The sequence below is a fragment of the Pelophylax lessonae genome (genome assembly GCF_965119305.1).
Source record: "Pelophylax lessonae genome assembly, chromosome: 11".
NCBI classification, from domain to species: domain Eukaryota; kingdom Metazoa; phylum Chordata; class Amphibia; order Anura; family Ranidae; genus Pelophylax; species Pelophylax lessonae.
In genome coordinates, this window is record NC_138778.1 from 170571673 (window position 1) to 170594548 (window position 22876).

Here is a 22876-nt window from a genome sequence, read left to right on the forward strand (position 1 = left end):
ACTGTGTTACTTTAACTGACAATTGCATGGTCATGCAACGCTGTACACAAATAAAATTGATGACCTTTTTTCCCCACAAATAGAACTTTCTTTTGGTGGTATTTGATAACCTGTGCAATTTTTATTTTTGCACTATAAACAAAAAAACAATATTTTTTACTTTCTGCTATATAACATTCCCAATAAAAATAAAAAATTCAAATTCAAATTTTTTTCATCATTTTAGACCAATTTGTATTCTGCCACATATTTTTGGTAAAAAAAAAATCCAAATAAGTGTATATTGATTGGTTTGCACAAAAGTTATCACGTCTACAAACTAGGGGAAAGACTTATGTCATTTTTATTAATCCATTTTTTTTTACTAGTAATGGCGGTGATCAGCGATTTTTTAGCGGGACTGTTACATTGGGGCAGACAGATTTTTAACACTTTTGAGGGAACCAGTGACATTAGTGCAGTAATCAGTGCTAAAAATATGCACTGTTATTGTACTAATGACACTGGCAGGGAAGGGGTTAACCCAGGGTTGATCAAAGGGCTAAGTGTGAGCCTAGGGGAGTGTTTTCTAACTGTTTCTCGGGGAGGGACTTGTGAAATGAACACAGAGACCTATGATCCTGAATTGGAGGTTCACAGGCGCTCTGTGTTCATTTCAGAGAGAACAACGGTCTGCTGTGTTTACAACAGCAGACTGTCACTCTCTCTCAGCGGGGAACTTGTTGATCCTGCTAGAAATCTATTGTGCCTTGAACTTTCTGTGCGCTGAACAGAAATCTCATCCCCAGTTCTGTTCTGTAAACTACAAAACCCCTCTTCTTTGTTATGGAGGTGAGGAAATGTTTGTTGTCTAGATCAGGAGAGCAGCCTAGGGTGACAACACTACTCCTCCATTGATACAGTACAGTGAGTAAGCGTTTTCAGTCTAGTACTAAAAGTGTATTAAAAAAAAGCAAAGCAGCTGCCACATCTAAGAACTGGTAAGCTGCAATATAATACACTTTATTTTTTTAGGTTTAGATAAACTTTTTTTTTTTTGGGGGGGGGAGCATTATATAAACATACAATGAAAGCATATCTGCACCATTGCACTTGTAAATATTTTTCTTGTTCTTGCATTATTCATATTAAAGGTCCAAAATTGGCATAGAAATTCCTAAAGATGTTGGAAGCATTGACGTTTTAACATGCCCAAGTAAGTCTGCATTTTTATTTTTATTTTTTTGCTGGTAAATCAAAAGAGGAAGAAGAAGAATTTGTTATCAATACTTGCTGTAATTTTTCTTTCCTGACTCTGCCTCATGTCAGCACAGTAAGGGTTGACTACACTCCTTAACTACAATAGGACAACCCTTAGTAGATAAAAAAAGTGTAACTTTTTTCTAACTTCAAAATAAATAGATCCAAATCGGAAGCACTTAACATATCCCTCCCTGACCCAATAGTTGAGCGGTGTAAACAATCCTTCCCCTACGAATGGAAAACGGATACCATCACATACTTGGGTATCGAAATCCCCACGGATCTAAATAACCTATTCAAAAAAAACTATCTTCCTATTTCACAGGATATTTTCCAAGACCTTAAAAAGTGGAATAAAGTGCACTTTTCATGGTTCGGTCGTGCTGCAATTGTCAAAATGAATGTGCTTCCGCGTATCCTCTACCTATTACAAACGGTTCCCATTCAACTGCCCTTACACTTCTTCTCCACTTTAAAAAAGGCCATCAGATCCTTTATCTGGCATCACAAAGCCCCTTGCATTAAATTTGAGACACTCTCAAGACCCAAATCCAAAGGTGGAATGGGAATCCCAGAAATCTACTTGTACTACCAGGCATCACACCTCTTACGCATAGCAGACTGGCACGCACAGAAGCACAAAAAGGATTGGGTTGAATTGGAAGACTCTCTCTCTCAGATTCCCATTCAAAGTACCCCTTGGCTAATTTATTCCTCCTTACAGGACTCCCTAAAAAACACCCGTTAATAGGTCCCACCATTCGTTGTTTTCATACAGCAAACGCCAAACACCAACTAATCCGTAAACATAGCCTCCTTACTCCTTTACTAGACAACTCGCAATTCCCTCCGGGCCAATCCTCACACACCCTGCGCTCGGTTCCCAATGATATAGGAATTCGCATTTTCCACCTCTTACAAAATGGGAAATTTCCTAACTTTCAGGATCTCAAAAATGCTATACTTAGTCCCGCATTGACCTGGTGGGAATACACACAACTCCATTACTTTGTCTCCGCACGCCTGAAAAAAAATCCTAAAGAGGCACCTTTTTCCAAATTTGAACAAATTTGTGCACTTCAGCAACCCCAGCGACACCTGCTATCAGCTATACACTCTCTTCTTTGGGATTCCTGCCCTATACAACTTGGCAAACTGTGTGATGACTGGGGCATTGATTTGGACTTACCTCTGACAGACCCCCAATGGGAAAAAATATATCGTAACATCTTAAAAGGATCAATAAATGTATCCATTCAAGAAAATAATTATAAGATACTTACCAAATGGTACCGCACCCCATTCCTGATCAACAAATATAATAAAGATATCCCAAATTAATGTTGGAGGTGCAAACAATCTCATGCAGATTTACTACATATCTGGTGGTCCTGTCACCTGATACAGCCATTTTGGAATACGGTCAAATCCCACATACTCAAAATAACCACTCAAGACTTACAATTACATCCAGCTCAGTTTCTACTGCACTTTCACCCCAACTCTCCACCTAAGTACTTCAAATCCCTTCCTATGATTATGATAAATGCTGCCAAGCTTTGCATCCCCAGACTTTGGGGTACCACAAAAGTCCCATCCCTACATACTTGGCTTACCCAGATCAACAAAATCTCCGAAATGGAGGAGCTCATATCTACAGTTCATGACTCTCCAAACAAATATCTTAAAATCTGGACAGATTGGATCATTTTCCGATACTCCGCCGAATATGAACAGCTTACTAACTCTTCTACTAATTAGTTAATCCACCTCCTCCGTATTATCATTTATCTTCATGATCCCTTAAGTGGCTTAGACACATAAGTTGATTTGGTCCCTACCCGCCTCCCCTCTGCCCACTCTCCTTGCCTTCCCTCTCCCTCTTCCCCATCTTACTTCTCTAGCTTACTCCTTCCCCATCCCAGCGGACCCAATGCTGGTCAGAGGGTCCGCTCCCCCACTTCCTCTGATATTCTACCTCTTACTCTGTTATTTTAGCTTTATTAAGCGGAAAAAGATGTTAGCCCTTAACAGCCATATTTCATGGGTTATGTTGTTTCAACATAAAACTTCTCACTCTAAAGGGCGATTCACCTCAGTTTTATCATTCCTGTATTAACACGTGTTTCAACATACGTTTTCCTTAACATCTGATTATTTCTTTTGCCTAATGTAAACTGATACCTACTCGTTTATAATGTTATTGGATCAGATATGATTGTTATTTCTTCATACAATGTGAAAAGTATAATTACACGTTGTTAACCTCATTACTCTTCAATAAACTTGTTGGAAAAAAAAAAAAAAAGAGGTGGCAGACAGCCAGAGGTGTACTATAAAATTACTTTTAACAGAATAAAGAGAGATGTGCTAACATGAGGCAGAGCTAGGAAATCACAGTAAGTACTGATAACAGTTTTCCATTTTTCTGTCTTTGCGTAATGTTAGCAGTGCCGGTACAAGGTCATCCAGCGCCCAGGGCGAACATTTCAAATTGCGCCCCCCCCCCCCCCCCCCCCCCCAGCCACGCATGACTAATCATCATCTTACCTATACCTGTTAGCCACATATAGTGCAGAATTCAGGATTGGATAAATTACAAAGTTCAAGGGTTGGAAGCAAAAAAAAAAGTGTGAGTGCAGGAGTCAGGAACGGGGTTATTTTTAAAATAATAAATTGGGACCTGCTTCTAGAGGAAAGTGCAGTGTGTGGCAAAAATTGGATGCGGCTTTCACTGTGCTGACTATTGGGTGTGGCAAGAGATGTAAGGGCAGGAACAGTGCAAGGGCTCAGTAGCAAATGGCGCAGAGTTCAGACTTTTATGATTGTGGAAGGGGGGCATTCAGAAGGTCCAAAGGTTTTTAGGGTGGGGAGGGTCCACTTTAAAGTTGTTTTACTGTTTGTTCCGAATATCTACAATACTTTAGGGTGCATGAACTGGGGAGTGGTTCACTTAAAGAAATAATTACCTGAAAACCAAAAATGTAATATATTGCAGCTTACCAATCATTAAATGTGGTGGCTGCATTCGTTTTCTTTTCTTAGGCTTTTTTTCCACTGTTTTTCGTCTGGTGCTCTGGCCAGTAGCACACCTGCTTTATTAGAGTGCTCCCACTCTGGATGAAGAAGCACAGGCAGCACAGCAGACAGCAGTGCTGTCAGTCTGGGGGGAGGGGAGTGTTAGATGAACTCGCAAATTTAGATACACTAACAAATTGAAGCCAAACTCCAGCTCCCACTTTATAATCATTTACTGTAACATTTGTTTTTCTTTTAGTATAAAGGTTTTACTTAAATATATGCTGACCTTTGTAAGCACCCCTGCCAGTGGTAAATGGTTTGTCACATCTCTGTAACTGCAAGTGAGCTTGTTCTTTTGAAAAACAGACTTGCTGGCTGGATCACCAGATAAAAACAAACGGAAGAAAGAAAGCCTAAAAAAGGAAAACAAATTCAGCCTTCACAACTAAGAATTGGTAACCTGCAATATAATGTTTACTAGTGGGTTTAATGCCACTTTAATGTCTTCTTTACACTGGTGACCCTGTTGCTGGTGACAGGTTTGCTAGTGAGAGCAGAGAACATCATCACCTGACATTGCCACCATGCTGACAAACTGTGGAATGTCCTTTGTCAGTCTGGCTGATGAGGGATCGATGCTGTAGGATCGGGTCAGTAGTTTTCCTGTCCTCTCCTGTTGCTGGCTAGTTGACACCAACACCAGGATCACAATTGAGACAAAATATACTTTGAATTTGGTTTGCTAGGAGTTTAGTAATCCTGACAGTTTGATCTGTTACTACATTCCTTCTAGTTTCTAGACCAATTCACAACATACATCACTAGCCTATGGAAAACCGGAGCCACCACTCCGCACTTCAGCACACCTCTGCTTTCTGCTCACCTGTTTGAAGTGAATCTGGGAAAGAGAATGAGGAGGTCACACAGGGAGCTCTGATTCCCAACAAGGACTCTATGGCATTTGCAGCTTGCTGAAATGTTTTTCTACAGCTAAACTCCCAAGATTTCTCCCCAGCACTGCCCCAGTCTGTACATGAAGAGCTCTGTGCTTCAGGACAACTCCTCTATCTCTGCTGAGATCCTGGGGCTATCAGAGCAATTCTGCACATTTCCTGTGCTTGCACGGAGCTGTAATGTAGAGGCAGGGGATGAATGAAGCAGGACACACAGGAGGGAGATCAGGGGATAAATGAAGCAGGACACACAGGAGGGAGATCAGGGGATAAATGAAGCAGGACACACAGGAGGGAGATCAGGGGATAAATGAAGCAGGACACACAGGAGGGAGATCAGGGGATAAATGAAGCAGGACACACAGGAGGGAGATCAGGGGATAAATGAAGCAGGACACACAGGAGGGAGATCAGGGGATAAATGAAGCAGGACACACAGGAGGGACATCAGGGGATAAATGAAGCAGGACACACAGGAGGGAGATCAGGGGATAAATGAAGCAGGACACACAGGAGGGACATCAGGGGATAAATGAAGCAGGACACACAGGAGGGACATCAGGGGATAAATGAAGCAGGACACACAGGAGGGAGATCAGGAGAACTGACAATGCCATGTGCATGAAGAGCACAGAGAAAAGAAACTTACAATGGCCACCAATTCTCACTGTGCTCTATCACCACTATATCCATCTTTGCTGCCTGCAGCTACAAGTGTCAGTAACATAATGGAATGGAGTTATTTTACACTTTGTGGAATACTCAAACATCTCAGTATATTCCCACTATATGAATCCATTTTACTTTCACTTTCACATTTGGCAAAGTACAGGACAAGTTTACAGCACAGCCAGGTACAGTTTGGAAGGCAGAATAGATCTGGACTCACAGGTGCAGAAGACATCCATCCATCCATCCTGGCTGTCACATCTTCATTCTGCCATTTGCTGAGCTCTGATGTCTTCAGTGCTGGGCGAGTGGGCGGGAGTAATGATCGGGCTGCAGTGTAGTGTCCTCTTCTTGCTCCGCCCCCCTGCAGAGAAGCTCTGCCTGTTACAGCCCCGATCTGGCCACACTGAGGAACTAAAGCCCGGGAGAAAGCTCCCTTCTCCCTTCTGTAAAGGCATGTGAGTCCCCCCTGTACAGAGGAGGCAGCCAGTGGGTAAGGGCGCATCTTTAGCCCCGTTTTTGGACTGGCAGTTGCAGCATTCAGAGGAGTGAAAGCCATTGTGTGAGTCTTCTTACTGGCAACCCAGCGCCCCTCCCATACTCCGCCCAGGGCACCCGTCCCTCCCGCCCCCCCCTTGTACCGGCCCTGAATGTTAGCACATAAAAGGACTTAACTAGCCCTGGTACTAGGAAGGGTCTATTGTTGAAATAGTGATACTGTATATTCGGACATTCTGCCTGTAGAGATATGCTGACTCCACCATAAATACTTTGAAAAGGTTCTTTGAGCTGAACTCCAGCTAAACAGTAAGCACTAAAACAGAAAATGGTGATTTCTGAAGTGGAATCTCAAATACTTCTGATGCTCCTTGGCTATGGGCACATGGAAGTAGGCACTTTCAAGGTCCATTGAGATGATTTAATTTTCTGTTTGTACAACCGGCGTTATGGTACCCAGACACTCTATACGATAAGACTTTATATCTTTAATATCTCTTGAGGTTTAACATTGCTCTCCAATTACTGGATGCCTTTTTCACGAGGAAAACATGGGATACATGCCTTGTCATAATTAAAACTTTGGCACTGGTACAATGGACTACAACTGCAACAAGTCAGTGACACATTGCTCTAGCAACAACCATTTCTCAAGAGATCCTGGGATCTTTGTGAAAAGAAAATGGTGGTTCAGGGGAGGCCCTGTAAACCTGAGGTGAAGACCCTTTTGAACCACACTGAAGACCCAGCATACTTAAAAATGCAACATTTGCTACCCAGCGTCTTGCCAAAAAAAAAAGTCTTGCTCCCGCTGACACCCACTGGGTAGGAAATTTTCCAGAAGCCTTAGAGGACTGGCTGTTCTTGATTTAGACTGCCTGAGAAAAAAACCCTGGCTGCTGTGCCAATAAACTTACATGTACTCTCTTCCCAGGCAATAAGAAAGTGACCCTTAAATTAATGCTGAGTTGTCCTTGATTAAGAAGACTGTTAACAATGCCATCTCCTAAAGGAGGAAGACCAGATTTCCCCCCCCAGTTATCCAATGAATAGTGTTCTCAAATGTTACACGAAAAAGTATTCCTTCTACTGTAAAAACAGAATAGAGCACAAGTCTTGTTCAGAGACCAAATCAGTTGATGAGTGCTTCAAAAGACTCTTTTGGCCATGGCAGAATGAGCCATGACTCTGACGATTATGTGATTTGGCCCACCGAAGCTTCTGCTCTAAAATCTGAAAACAGCTTGATATCTTCAAGAGCTGCATTATCTTAATCAAACTTCTACTTCAGGGACAACTCAATCTTGGTACCCCAGCCCTTAAGGCCCTGGCTACTGATGTTAACACATAAGCCAGCTTGCAGGCATCCCCGGCTGTAGTAAAAATCCTATTGAGATCAGCATCCACTCTTCTCTCCATAGAATCTTTGAAGGAGAGAGAGAGTGACTCATCCAGAAGAAGGGTTATATGCCTCGCCTGGCACTGCAAGGTGGCATTGAGCTTTCTCATTCCCTGTTCCTCCTTCATGTGCTCTCTTATCTCTGGCATCAAAGAAAAAGCAGAAGCTATTTCTTTAAATTTGGATAGTACTTCTTGTGCTTTTGTGATGGGCGGGCAAATGACCCTCCTGTTACTCAATTGGATGCTTCACCACTGACAGAATGGAAAGGATGATGACAAAATCAATAGAAAAGACGTCAGTTCCTTCCTCCACAGAATCAAGGTCTGGTTCTGGATTCTCTTACAAACCATTGGGACCTGGAGATACCCCACTAAAGGATGTTAGCTAGGACTGAGGTCTCCTAGCTGCTATAAAGGACAATAAGCTCTTCATGATGTTCATCACTGCCTCTTTGATATAGGGTCTGATATCCTAAATTTCCGCTAAGTCCACCAAGGGGGACTTCTTTAAAGCAGGCTTTACACAAAAATTTAGAAGGCAAAGAATCTGTGCCAAAAGCCCATCAGGCTCCACCACCAGGCCCTCAGAGAGTCATAATGTCTATGTGGTGAAGCCGAACAACTGTGATGACATCATTAGGGCAGATCATGTGATGTGAGAAACTGAACTTTAGCACCTATGATGCAGCTTAGTTTTATCCTTCCCATGCAGAGAATGTAAGCATTAATCCCTAGATGACAAAGGCCTCCTACGGATTTGGTGAGCAGAACTCCTTTCCCTGTAAAAACCAAGAGAAAAGCGACTGCCAAAAAAATTCTCCCAAAAAAACAAACAAAAAAAAAATAATGCTTCACTATCGTACTTGGAAGCAGACCTCAGGAGCAGAGGTGCTCATCCTGGGCTAAATGGAAAGGACAAGAGGTAAGATATAAGGAAACAGAGGAACAAAGACACAGAGAATAAATGACTAAAAATACCAGCAGAGGGTCAAGCAGCCAAATAAAGCTGGCAGGAATGTAGCCACCTCCAGGAAATGCAGGCATATAAATGTCTCCCCACAAAAGGAAGCAGGACCAACCTGCCATCCTGCAATGCCGATGGTGGGTGAGGTGGCATAAGTGGCTGAACCACTATGCTCCAAAGGACATGGCAGCATGGAACTTGCCCACTAGGAGGGGGGATGACTGCCAATCTAAACCCCATGCCACTATCCCAAACCACAGGGTAAGGTAGAAAAAGGGAAGAGCAGGGCGAAAGGTTAAAAAATCCCAGGATGACTTTCCTACTTACTGACTACATTAATAATACTTTAATGCACTTTACGTGATTATCTCAGGCCATGGTACCAGGAGCACCTACCCATTTAGTACCCACCAGAGGGTCATTCATCCAGAAGAGCAAAAACCAGGTAGGAAAAAGGGGAACCTCCAGCTATATCAGGAAAGCCTGCAGCAAGGACTAAAGAACACCTTTGGCGCTCTGACATCACTTTTTATTTGATATATTAAGGTTATCCTAATGGGGTTGAGGGGCAAAGTCAACCTGTCATGTACTGACATGACGCAGAGCCGGGAAAGTCAGATATAATTGTTGCAGCCAGCTTTACACCCACAAGAGCAGACATTTTGGGGTTCACTTGCATGTTAATTAAATAGGTTGAACCTGTTCTCACTTTAAATCAAGGGAAGTGATAAAAAACAGTTTTTTTTTTTTGGGGGTATAATTGGTTGATTGGAGTTAACGCAACTTTATTTTATTTACTAAGCTCAGTGACCATTTTCAGTAACACTTTACCTTTACTTCTCTAGTAAATTGGCATCCTGGTGTAAGAGGAGAAAAGCAATTGTTTCTGGGCCACCTGCAATTAAGGGCCAAAAAGCAATTGGTTGGTCTGTACCACCTGTGATTATATCCTAGTGTGCAACACACAATGCAACCAATAACACATGAGGACCTAATTAACCACTGCATCTACATATCATACAGAGGAACACCATCCAAAGTTATTGCCTTTTAGATAGAATAGGGAAAGGCTATACCCTTTACCTGTCTTTTAATCAGTATTTTAACTGTCTCTGTCTAACTGAAGATCTATTCAGGCCCATGTATGCAAATAAGAGAGTACGTTTAGAGTTTCTCGGTTCCAAATCATTTAGCTCCAGCTGTTTAGCACTATACAAGCTATTAAAAGCGAAGAAGTAAAGTTACACAAGTGAATTCCTTCACTTTTTGGAGATGTCCACTCAATTATTATTGTGTCTTTGAGGCAGGAACTAAGGTGAACTCAATGACCATTAGGGACACAGACAGAAAAAGAATCGGTCAGAGGTTCTAACCTTTCTTTCCTCTACCCAGTACAACAAAAACATTTGGCTGTAATTCGACTTTGATATTTAATTTTATAGATGCCCTTTAAAATTCATAATGATACTAACGTGTACTAAAAATAAAGACCAAAAGAGCTTTTTGAAAAGAAAAACAAAAAACTTATGTTAACACAATTCTTTTTCAGAAACTCCTATGAATGTGACTTCAAAATGCCAAATTGGGACCTCTCTTCCCTTCCCTAGTGGTTATTTCCTAAAGAACCAATGGTTCCCCTCACATTGCAATCTTTCTTCTTTTGAGCCCTTGTTAAACATAAGTAAATGTTTGGCTGGCAAAATGATATATTTGATGGGCGATTCAACAGTTCGTCAATGGATAGAGTTCTTCCCAAAAGTCCTAAAGAGTAAGTATCCACTTTGCTTTTTGAAATTCTAATGTGTAATCCCAGGGAACACATGACTTAAAGTATTCTTTGGGTAGAGTGGAGGGGGATTAGAGCACTTTTATTATGTAGGTTTTCATTGTTGTCTGTATTAGGGAGATTCACCCTCTCTTTGTCCTGATGACCAACATTACTGAAAGTGAAAGTAAGAGAAAATCGCATAATGTTGATTTCTCACCAGAACAGGAATAGATGGATTATTTTCTAATGGAGACACTAGTCCTGATGGCCCTGGTGACACTGGTTTTAAAGCATATATATTGCCAGCACACCATGGTTCTTCAAGATTAAGCCAAAAGCTTTTTGAAGATGATCGCATCACAGCAGTAAGGTGCAAAGTTTTGGGGGCACGCTGGACCCCTTCATCAGCCAGTGAAAAGGGGTCTTGCATGGCCCCAAAACATTGCATTTTATTGGAGTGATATGACCATCTTAATAAATGTTTGGATTTAATTATAATAATTCCACAGGGTGCTGATAATATATGATTTGACCTATAGATTTACTAGTCTCCAATTTGTATTTGTTACAGCGCCTGCTTACTATTTGGCCTTTTCCAGGATTGTGTGTGATGAGGAAATTGCAAAGGTTTCCTGTGATATTGTATGTTTGTACACTCAACCTGGTGTGTCAGAGGGGCTGTGAAAACAGTTGGAAAAGGTTGAGGCAAAGAACAGAGGACCCATCCTAATCAGTGACTCCTACGGGGGTAGTGCTACAAAGATTCATCTATGTGTATTTCATCTTTATGTATAACTGTGCTCTTATACATCTGTCTTATACTGTGCTCTATATAATTTATTTTTTTATTTCAGGTACTTATATAGCGCTGTCAATTTACGCAGCGCTTTTACATATACATTACACATTCACATCAATATAATCTTATAGATTATTGACCGAGGATGAGTTGATAAGGATAGTAGAAGCAGTGAATGACAACAAGGCCTTGCCTTGGAACCTTTCCACAGCTAAGTCAGCCCATATATTCATCATTTTTTTTCATTTACCAGCAGGTTAAAGGAAAAATATAAAATGATCTGATTCCCCCATCCACACATTCATTGTGAGGGAGGAATCCTCCTATTGAGTTCTGACAGCAGGGACAGGCGATGTCAGAATACTATTAATGAATATTGGTCAGTGCTGTCAGCTATAGCTGGTGGCACGGATCGATAAGGAAAAACCTGACGATCTGGTTGTACAGAAATCAATTGGTAGATCGACTTTCTTCTATACAACCATGGTGCCTACACATGGATCGAAACTCTGGTCCGGCCACAACTGGAGTATTCTGTCCAGTTCTGGTCGCCAATCCTCAGAAAGGATGTGCTGGAACTGGAAAGAGTCCAAAGAAGGGCAACTAAGCTAATTTGGGGATTGGAGGACCTAAATTATGAGGAGCGATTACAAGTGCTCGATTTTTTTCTCCCTAGAGAAGAGACGCCTGAGAGGGGACATGATAGCGATTTACAAATACCTTAACAGTGATCTCAGCATAGAAAAAAAACTATTCAGTCGCAAGGAGTGCAAGAGAACACGAGGCCATTCAATGCGATTAGAGGAGAAGCGATTTAATCTCAGGCTACGCAAAGGGTTTTTTTACAGTAAGGGCAATAAGACTGTGGAACTCACTTCCACAAATGGTAGTAACTGCGGGGAGTATGGCTACTTTTAAAAGACTCTTGGACATACATCTCCAATATCAAAACATTCAGGGGTATGGGAAATGAATACGTCCGCTCACACCTACACAGGTTGAACTGGATGGACTATTGTCTTTATTCAACCTCAACTACTATGTAACTATGAAAATTGTCAGGTCCCTGCTGAACCGGCTGAATTTTGATCCATGTATGGCCGGCTTCAGGGACAGTTCACACCATAGAAATGCAGTCCAGATGCTTTCTAGATGCTTTTCTGCATGCACGCATGCTTTTCAGTGCATTTTTGATTCATTTTTGGTGTGTTTTTGATGCAGTCCAGTGCATTTTCCCCCTCCTTTTTCTTAACCTTAAAAAAGGAAAAGTATTCCAGTGTGTTTTTTGTAAGTTTAGGTGCGCTACCGTGCATTTTTGATGTGTTTTTCTGGAACTGGAATGCACTGGAACTGACTGCACTGCTGTGAACTATGTCATTGAAAACCATATAACCTTCTACTCATGCGTATTTGATGCAGAAAAAAAAAACGCACTGGACTGCATGTGGTGAGAACTGGCCCTCAAACTTTTGTTTGGACACTACTTTGAATCTGTGGATTTGTATCTTTCAACTTTTAAACCTCTATTGTCCTGACAAGACTGATTTGTGTATGGGAAGGTCTGGTGCATAATAACCACCTGATGCACTTTCTGTGGTCCAATGAGGAATGCTTCAGCGTCTTTCCCTTAACCACTTGCAGCCCGCCCGCCGTCAATTGACGGCGGAGCGGTGCGACCATTATCTAAGCTAGTAACCTGCAGAAATTTTTAAAATGTTGCCTATGGGGATTTTTAAGTACCAATGTTTGGCGCCATTCTGTGAGCATGGGCAATTTTGAATCATGACATGTTGGGTATCTAATTACTCGGCGTAACATTATCTTTCACATTATGGAAAAAAATTGGGCTAAATTTACTGTTTTCTTATTTTTTAGTTCAAAAAAGTGAATTTTTTTCAAAAAAATCGCATTTGGAAGACTGCTGCGCAAATATGGTGTGATAAAAAATATTGCAACGATCTCCATTTTATTCTCTAGGGTCTCTGCTAAAAAAAATATATAATGTTTGGGGGTTCTAAGTAGTTTTCTAGCAAAAAAAATTATTTTAGCTTGTAAACACCAAGTGTCAAAAATAGGCCCAGTCTTAAAGTGGATAAATGGACAACTTGCTACTTGAATGTTAGGCGTCTGTATGTGGCTAGGCTGTGTAAAAGTGTTACACATGTGGTATCGCCATACTCAGGAGGAATAGCAGAATGTATTTTGGGGTGCAATTTTTGCTATGTACATGCTATGTGTTAGAAATATAGCATAAATGGACAGCTTTGTGTAAAAAAAATGTGTTTTCATTTTCTTTCCACATTTTCCAAAAACTTATGGAAAAAAATGACATATTCAAAAGACTCATTATGCCTCAAAAATTATACGTTGGGCTGTTTGCTTTCCAAAATGGGGTCATTTTATGGGGGTTTCCATTGTCCTGGTGCTCCAGGGCCTTCAAAATTACGATAGGTTGTCAGGAAATTATATGTGTAATTTGTGCTCCTAGAATGCCGGACGGTACTACTTGGATTTTAGGCCTCTGTATGTGGCCAGGCTGTGAAAAAGTCTCACACATGTGGTATCGCCATACTCAGGAGGAGTAGTAGAATGTGTTTTGGGGTGTAGTTGCAAGTATACATATGCTGTGTGAGAGAAATAACCTGTTAATACGTCAATTTGTAAAAGAAAAATCTTCATTTTGCAAAGAGTTGTGGGAAAAAATGACAACTTCATAAAACTCACCATGCCCCTTATTAAATACATTGGAATGTATACTTTCCAAAAAGGGGTCATTTGGGGGGTATTTGTACTTTCCTGACTTTTTAGTGTCTCAAGAAATGAGATAGGCCTTCAGTACATCAGGTGTGGTCAAGTGTGATCAATTTTCAATGATTAGCACCATAACTTGTGGACTCTATAACTTTCACAAAGACCAAATAATATACACTTATTTGGGTTATTTTTACCAAAGATAAGTAGCAGTATAAATTTTGGCCAAAATTTGTGAAGAAAAATTACTCATTTGCTAAATTTTATGACAGAAACAAAGAAAAATGCGTTTTTTCACAATATTTTCAGTCTTTTTTTATTTATAGCACAAAAAATAAAAAACCCAGTAGTGATTAAATACCATCAAAAGAAAGCTCTATTTGTTAAAAAAGGACACAAATTTTTTATGGGTACAGTGTTGCATGACTGAGTAATTGTCATTCAAAGTGTGAGAGCGCTGAAAGCTGAAAATCAGTCTGGGCAGGAAGGGGGTGAAAGTGCACTGTAGGGAAGTGGTTAAGGAGCATCTCACATGAAACTGCAAAGGATGCCTAAAATAATACTTGTATCTTACTGCAGAGAATGAAAAAAACAGTGATCCCATCACACAGGTAGAAAAATACATTTATGGGGGTTTTCCATACACCAACATTTTACAGAAACCCTCCAGGTTGCCGCATTGCATTGAATTTTTGATAGTTTTAGATAATGACAGTGGATTTACATTTAGATGGAAATGTAATTTTTTATTTTTTATTATTTTTTTTGGGGTTATATTTAAATACAGATAATACTGACGAGAATTTAGAAACATGAACCAGTACATCAGAAATGGTAACAGATCAGAGATAAAACAGTATACATAGCCGGATCAATCTTAGACAATTTAAAGATATGTAGCACCCTCCTAGGTAGGTGCTAGTTAGAAAGTAGAGTTTGAGCTCTGTCTGCTTACCAGAAGAGCTGCAGGTAAATCTATATTGTTCTCTGCCTACCAGAGAGCAGGATCTGTTAGTAAGGTCTGCTCATTGCGCTCAGAGTGAAACTCATTCTGTCTAGAGAGTGTTTCATGCTGGTCCAATAGGGAACCATGTTGGACAGTGGGAGGAAACCTGATGAATGGGTACATGGGCTTTCCTGATGATTGGCAGAGGGAAAGTTGCCTCAGTGCATGTTGGGATACTGTATAAAACCAAGGAGCACATGTGCTCGAGGTCTTTCCTTGGGAAGCAGAGTCCCGAAGGAAGGGGTTGGCTACCTCTTCCTCTGTAGAGGCGCATGTGGCCTCAGAGGGTCATCCTGAGGACTGGAAGAGTGGCAGAGAGGAGTTGAACCCAGAGGTCCAGGGAAGTTGGCTGAGAGGGGAGACACTGGAGGTCCTGTTTCTGCAGTATTGTGAGTACAAGAACCCGTGTCAAAGGGCCTGACCTGAGGGGGCCACCCTTGCTCCTAGGATAGTTAGTGGACGGGTGTCAGCAGAGAGGGGATGCTAGTGAGAGTGTCCTGAAGATAAGAAATCAATCACCCATCAGAGTCAGAGAGTAAAGAGGGCAAAGACTTAACCCCATCTACACTTGCGGCAGTGTGTATTAACAGCCTGGCTGTTCCTCATCACTAGAGAAGTTCTGAAGATAGAAGTCCTCATCTATGTGAATAGTTCAGTTGGAGTATCCCACTATTCCCTTCTCTCCTATCCCAATTACAAAATAAACAACAAAAAAAACCAACACCCCTAGACTGTTTATTTCTGTGAAGAGCCAACAGGAGCAAGGAGGGATTTAAGAACTTTATCTACTCATAACTGTGTGATGACCAATGGAGCCCATGGAGTCAGTATCCAGCAGTCCCTGTGGGGGCAGTGCTACAGATATACAATATTAGAGATACAATATTATTTAGGTTTTAACCCAAGATAACCACAGTTGCCATGCTTTCTCAAATTTGCCCATAGTACCTCCATGTACTGCTAGCATTTTTCCTAAGTTAGGTTTACAGGCACAACCACTTCAGCTAGGTTAGGAGCTTTATCTGATTTCCAATACCTAGTTATCACCATTCTAGATGCTAGTAGTATGTGGGCTACTACCAAGCAAAACGGGGGTGGAAAATGACAAATCTCTAGATTTAGTAGGGCTAGAGCAGGATTAGGTGGGGGAAATGTAATTTTTAATAACATTGAATAATAAAACAGCTTGTGTGGAAATGTTACATTCTGTTTTATTTTTTTTTTTTTTTTAAACAAAAGTGGAATTCCTCTTTATAATACATGATATCTGTTAGTGGAAATCTGTTAGGAGAGAAATATGCAGACTGCCACTGACCATTTCCATTTATTTTTAGATTTTTCTAAATTACTAACCCTATACCTATATCAACAAAAAAGAAAAGGAAAGCCCTATCTGTTAGCAAATGTAAGCCCTATCTGTTACGTTCACATCTTGGCGTTGCTATTTACAGGCGTTTTTTCAGGTGTTTTTATGGGCATTTTTTCAGGCGTTTTACAGGCGTTTTTACAGGTGTTTTTGTGCAAGCGTTTTTAGGTTGGCAAGTGACCAATAGAAAAAAATAAAAACGCCTGTAATCTGCCCAAAAAGAAGCTCATGTACTTTTTTGAGCGTTGAGCGTTGGGCGTTTTGCTTAAAACGTCAAAACGCTCAGATGTGAACAGGGGCCATTGAAATGAATAGGGTTTGTCTTGTTGGGCGTTTTTTGAGCTGATCTTAGAGCAGAAAAAAGCCCCAAAAATGCCCCAAAACGCCTGCATGTGAACTTAAGCCCCGTACACACGTACCGATCGTCGGCCGAACGATCGGCCGTCTTTTGTCCAAGGGCTGTCTTGTCTGTTGAAAAGTGCAAAAGACTGCACAAATTTTGTCGGCCAACAACAGCCGACTGCAGAAGTGATGTCATGTGATGGTTAACTTTCCTTGTCTTTTTTCTTTTCTGAGCATGCCCAGTCTTGCAAATCTGCTGTCTGTCGGCCGAAATCTGTACTGACTGGCGAACAATCGGCCGTTCTGGTGTTGGCCAACAAAAATTTTAATGCTTGCACGACAGATTCTGTTCGGCCGAAAATGCGCTGTCGGCTGTCGGAAGCATCATACTAACAAGCCTACAATCGGCCGATCGGTCATCGGCCGAATCTTTACGGCCGACAATCGGTACATGTGTATGGGGCATTAGCCTCAGGAAAAGGAAAGGCCTATCTGTTAGGAAAAGGAAAGCCCTATCTGTTAACTGGCTTCAAGCACATTTTGAATCATAGTAATCTAATACAAGGTTTTCCTCTAATTTCTAAGATTAAAATAATTTATATGTGTAGTTCATTCCATTCCGAATAAATATTCTGACAAATTTTTTGTTTTTCTGAGATTCGGATATATATGAATCCCCGATTTACAGTACAAACAAATTATACCGAATTCTCCAAATAACTAAACCAAATACGTCCAAATTTTCAAAATTCGACTTTTACATTGAATTCCATTCTAATTCGAACTGTAAACATATTGTTGAAATCAAAAACTGCGTGTACCATTTAAAAATAATGCTGTGGCTGGTTTTGTTAAAGCGGAGTTCCGGCCACAAAATCGATAAAATCGATTTTGGGCTATCCGCTTGCTAAGGGGAACCTGAAAAAGAAATGGATAGTGCCGATTTTTTTTTTTTTTGGTCACTAACCTTATTATAGAAGAAAATATACTCACCTTCCTTCCACTTCCTCCCTCTGCGGCCGCAGCCCGCACCGTCACTTCCGGTTTGCGATGATTCCTGGGAGCTGAACGTCATCGCTCCCAGGAATCAATGCGCCTGCACCGGCCCCGCTCGTCACTTCCGGTGCAGGCGCGGCATTCACTGCTAAACAGCTTCTGGGCCGGTACAGTGCACTGTGGGACTCCGACGTCACGGAAGAGGACACGAAGAGGGACTCTGCGGCTTCAGCTGCCACACCTGAGATGGCAGCGCTGGAGAAGAAATTTTCAAGGTAAGTATTTCTTCTTACAGGTAAGTGCGACCCGGGACAGTCCAGAGGCTATCCATTATGGAATGTACTAGCCCTGACTGTCCCGGGGATATTTTTAGCTCAAATTGACCCCCGAAGCCAGAACTCCGCTTTAAGCAAAAGGTGATTTAAAGAATCATTGTAATTATTTGATGAAGATTTTTCTTTTGTTCTTTCACTTCACAAGAGTAAAAAGTAAACAGTAAAACATAAATATTTAAAAGCATTTGCATTTGACGTTATTTTTTTCTCAGTTGGCAAAAACTTCTGCACAGTTTGGAAAATTAGTGAAATGTTGAAAGTAAGATATTACTTTTATTAATTAGAACACTTCGCATATTTTGAATAAACGTGTTAATAATACAAACAAGATCAATGTGTATAAATAACAATCAGCTGTTTGGTTACTTGGCTGCCACATTCGAATTGAAAAAAAAAAGATCTAAAAATTTAGTTTCGACCAATTTGAAATTTATCGATTTGAACGTTTCGAATCGAGAAAAAAAATTGGTAAATTCAAAGAAAATTTGAAAAATACATAGAACAAATTCCAAATACGAATTCCGAATATGAATTAACCGTATCAACCAAATTTAACTAAACTAAATAAATAGATTAACAAATTGAAACACAACAAAACTAATTTTTTCGTCATGCACATGTCTAAAAGAATTGTTCATTTAAAGTGAATGTGTATTCTATTTTAAAAGTCTGTCTGCCTAAGAGTAAACAACATTGCATCTACTGCCTTGATTAGTCAGAAAACCTCCTTAGCCAGAAAAACCTCTGAATCCTTATTTGGACTTTTGTTGGTGCCTAACCATTCCAGTGTCAAGTCAGATTGCCTACTTATCAGTTGTCAAAGCCACCTTCCATTGGAATGGAAATACCAGACCTCTTGTTGAGACATTTTAGAAAAGAGCGGCTGGGATGGCAGATGTAGGCACACAGTGGCGGCTGCTGACAGCCTCTGACAGGCAGAGAGAAGCTGTCACTGTTAGCTTGTATCTGCACATCCAGCAATTACCATTCTTGCCACTGGAATCCAATGTATGCACATGATCTCCCATGTAAGGGCCAGTTCACAACCAGTTTAAAGGAGCACATGCACTACTTTTTGGCTGTTGTTTGGCACAATTTCAACCCATTCAAATTAATAAACTTAAATCACACTCCAAATGGATCACATGTGTTTTGCACAAGAGTGCACAGCACATTCCTTTGCAATTCATGGTGTGAACTGGTCCTAAAGGAGGCCTCGCAGACCTTGCTTGCACTCCCTTGACATTACTTACTGAAATCTGCACTGCCAACAACCAGAGAGCCCTGGCGTTACTCCCTCAGTCACGTAACAGTGTTAGCGCTTTGCTTTTGGCTGCTAGGTGTGAACACTGTCATGGGGGAGGAAGTTGCATGCTCCCACATACCCAGATGAAGTGACTAGTGTTGCAGGCTGCAGCGGAGAAAGGATTGTCAAGTAAGCACAAGGGTCTGGTGTGATAACCTTTAGGCCTCATGCACACTGGACATTTTTACAGCTGCTGTTTTTGGCATCAGATGTTTTTTTTCTGCAGCCAGTAAACTCCCCAACATGTTATCCTATGTGTCCATGCACACACAGGCTGTTATCAGCAGTTTTTGGCAGGGGCGTTTTCTGTATGAAAAAAAACCCAAAACTAGTGGGTTTTGAGAGGCGTTTTAATCTGTAAAAACGCTCTAACTCTGATAAAAGCTTAAAAACACCGAAAAATACGGCTTCTGTTTTTGAGCCATAAGCTTTTGTGGGAGTATAGTTTTACAAAAAAAAAGCTAAAAAAAACCCCACTACAGCTGAGAAAAGCTAAAAAACACTGAAAAAAGCTGAAAAACGCTACTGCAAAAAAAGCTGAAAAACCCCTACAGCTACAGCTTTCGACTGACATTTTTTTTTGTTTCAATGGTTTTTATTGAAATTTTCATGAGAGATTGAAAAAAAACATCAAAGGTACAGAAAGGAATACCGTCAACATGAGCATAACAGTTTCAAGTGTCCTACTGCAATTACAATGCATTAACGTAGAAAAAGAAAGTTCTTGCAGCATAGGCAGTCATTACATAACATATTCCAAGCATAGTGAAAAATTTACATGTAGAACAACAGGGTACATAACAATACCCAACCAGGACAGGCAATGGGATCACGAGTATCTCAGTGCAGCAAGTAAAAAAACATAGGAAACAATAAAGGTCAGTCAGCTCATTGCCATATCCCGACCCCAGTGCTGCCCATGTAACCGCCTGTAGGGTTTGAACGCGTGAAGTCGACTGACATTTTGATAACGTCCAGTGTACATGAGGCCTTAGGATTATAAGGGAATTGGCTTGGGGAGCTTTGCTTAAGCACTTCACTAAGGCAAAGTAATGGTGTCTCTTAAAGGTTAATTGGTTACGATGGTTAGTGTTAGGCTTTATGGAATGAGCTTCATTTAGATGTCAGATGTTACAACAGGTTAGGCGTTACATATAAGGGTTAGGATGAGAATGTTAGGGAGGAAGTTGAGGGATAATTTTAGGGGTTAGGTTTAGGGCCATGGTAAGGTCATAAAAGGTTTATTAGAATTGGGGATGGAGGACTTTTTATTGGCAATGAAACTCTGTCCCAAAAATTACCAGTTTTAAAGTATAACAAACCATGTACAGTAAAACCTTGGTTTGAGAGTAACTTGGTTTGAGAGTGCTTTGCAAGACAAGCAAATTTTTTAAATACATTTTGACTTGATATACAAGCGATGTCTTAATATACAAGTAGCGTCATGTATAAAAAAGAAGAGAGGAGAATCTAAAGTGTAGCAATATGGTTACATTTAATGAAGGTTCAATATTTAGCAACTCACATGGTTGATGATAAAAACAGACATATCTAAGTATGCAGGCATCTGGGGTTAAGCTGTCCACATAGACCATCTTCTGCACAGCCATCTTCATCATCCCTTCCCCGCTGCGCTCCACGAGTGATTCAAAGCCTCACTTTCAGATCGCTCTACTGCAGGCTATTCTTTCCGGTCAGGATTGCAGACTGACAGTGGTGAGAGCCGGTGGTTCAGAAGATGGTCTATGTGGACAGCTTTACCCCGGATGCCTGCATACTTAGGTGTGCCTATTTTAATCATCAACCATGTGAGTTGCTAAATGTTGAACCTTCATTAAATGTAACCATATTGCTACACTTAGAGGCGCCTCTCATCTCTTTTATATTCTGTAGCTCTGCTAGATTTTGCTTCTAATCCCCTTGGGAAGGCTGCATATTGTGGATGGACATTTTATGGTTACACAGCCAATCACATTGCTATAATCTTTGTATATTGACTATAAACCGAAGAACTTGTGGAACGAATCATCTGAGTTTCCATTATTTCTTATGGGGAAATTTGCTTTGATATAAGAGTGCTTTGGATTACAAGCATGTTTCCAGAACCAATTATGCTCGCAATCCAAGGTTTTACTGTACACAATACTCAAAATAACAAATCGTGAATTGAAAAGTTTTAATAAATGAAATCCCAATTGAACTGCGTATCATTTACTATTCTTGTTGATGTTTCATACCGTGATTTGGTAATTTTCCTAAAAAAAACATTTAGAAACTAGTCTTCGGTTTAACAATTAATCAACCATTTTGGTTCATTCATGCAAATGTCTGTTAAAAACAGACCAATGAAACATGCCTTTTAAAATATATAATCTTCCCAAGTTTATGTCCACCTGGGCCTGCTGGCTTCATTTTTAGTGTTGAGCGAACACGGACTGTATTATTCGTGTTCGTACCGAATAATTGGATTTTTTTTACCCGAACACGGACACGGACACTTTACTGTATGTTCGGGTAAAAATCCGTGTTCGGTCGTTTTATTTCCGGGTTTTGCATGCTTTGGCGCTCTTTTCATGGCGGGCTTTCAACAGCCAATCAACAATCGTTTAACTGGTGTGCCTTAAGCCATCCCAGCCATGCCTGCAAATGTCTCAGTAGCTGTGATTGGCCGTCTGAAGCATGTGACCAAGTCTTTATAAGTTCGAGGCAGCCGCAGCGGCGTCATTATGCTGCTTAGATTCAGGGACAGAGCACACATCAACGTGCTGGCTGCTGATTAGGGAAAGATAGGCAGGAAAAAACCATTTGTGTCCGGATAGAATTGAGGGACAGGTCGGAGTGTTTAGGCAGGGCGAGTTGTAGGCATTTTAGGGATAGAGTCTGCTGAATTATATAGGGTCAGTGTCTTCTACAAACTACAATCGATATTGCTGTGTGGGGGGTGGGGTCTGCACTCAATCCTGATCTACGATCTCTTCTCAATCCTGTTAGGGACAGAGTCTGCTGAATTTTAGGGAAACTGTGTTCTACAAACTACAATCGATATTGCTGTGTGGTGTGGGATTGGAGATAGGCAGGTGTCAGTGATCCACATCCATTTTTCTGTGTGTGAGCTGCAGTGAACACAATCTTTTTGGGCTGCAGTGAACACAATCTTTTTGGGCTGCAGTGAACACAATCTTTTTGGGCTGCAGTGAACACAATCTTTTTGGGCTGCAGTGAACACAATCTTTTTGGGCTGCAGTGAACACAATCTTTTTGGGGTGCAGTGAACAAAATCTTTTTGGGGTGCAGTGAACACAATCCTTTTTGGTGTGCAGTGAACACAATCTTTGTGGGGTGCAGTGAACAAAATCCTTTGTGGGGTGCAGTGAACACAATCTTTTTGGGGTGCAGTGAACAAAATCCTTTTTGGGGTGCAGTGAACAACATCCTTTTTGGGGTGCAGTGAACACAATC

General features: G+C 40.9%; 1 protein-coding gene across 2 annotated transcripts in view; it reads left to right on the forward strand.

Annotated features, from left to right (window-relative positions):
• The window catches only part of LOC309566675 (NXPE family member 1-like), a gene marked incomplete at its 5' end in the record, with an annotated part of 77919 nt that overhangs the window by 44874 nt on the left and 10169 nt on the right, over window positions 1-22876 (forward strand). Inside the window, 2 exons of one of the 2 annotated variants that reach the window (XM_082271928.1) lie at window positions 1134-1195; window positions 10298-10516. In XM_082271928.1, the coding sequence (XP_082128054.1) occupies window positions 1134-1195; window positions 10298-10516 (281 nt within the window). The remainder of the gene's footprint in view (window positions 1-1133; window positions 1196-10297; window positions 10517-22876) is intronic. The other variant, XM_082271929.1, reaches the window with a different exon arrangement.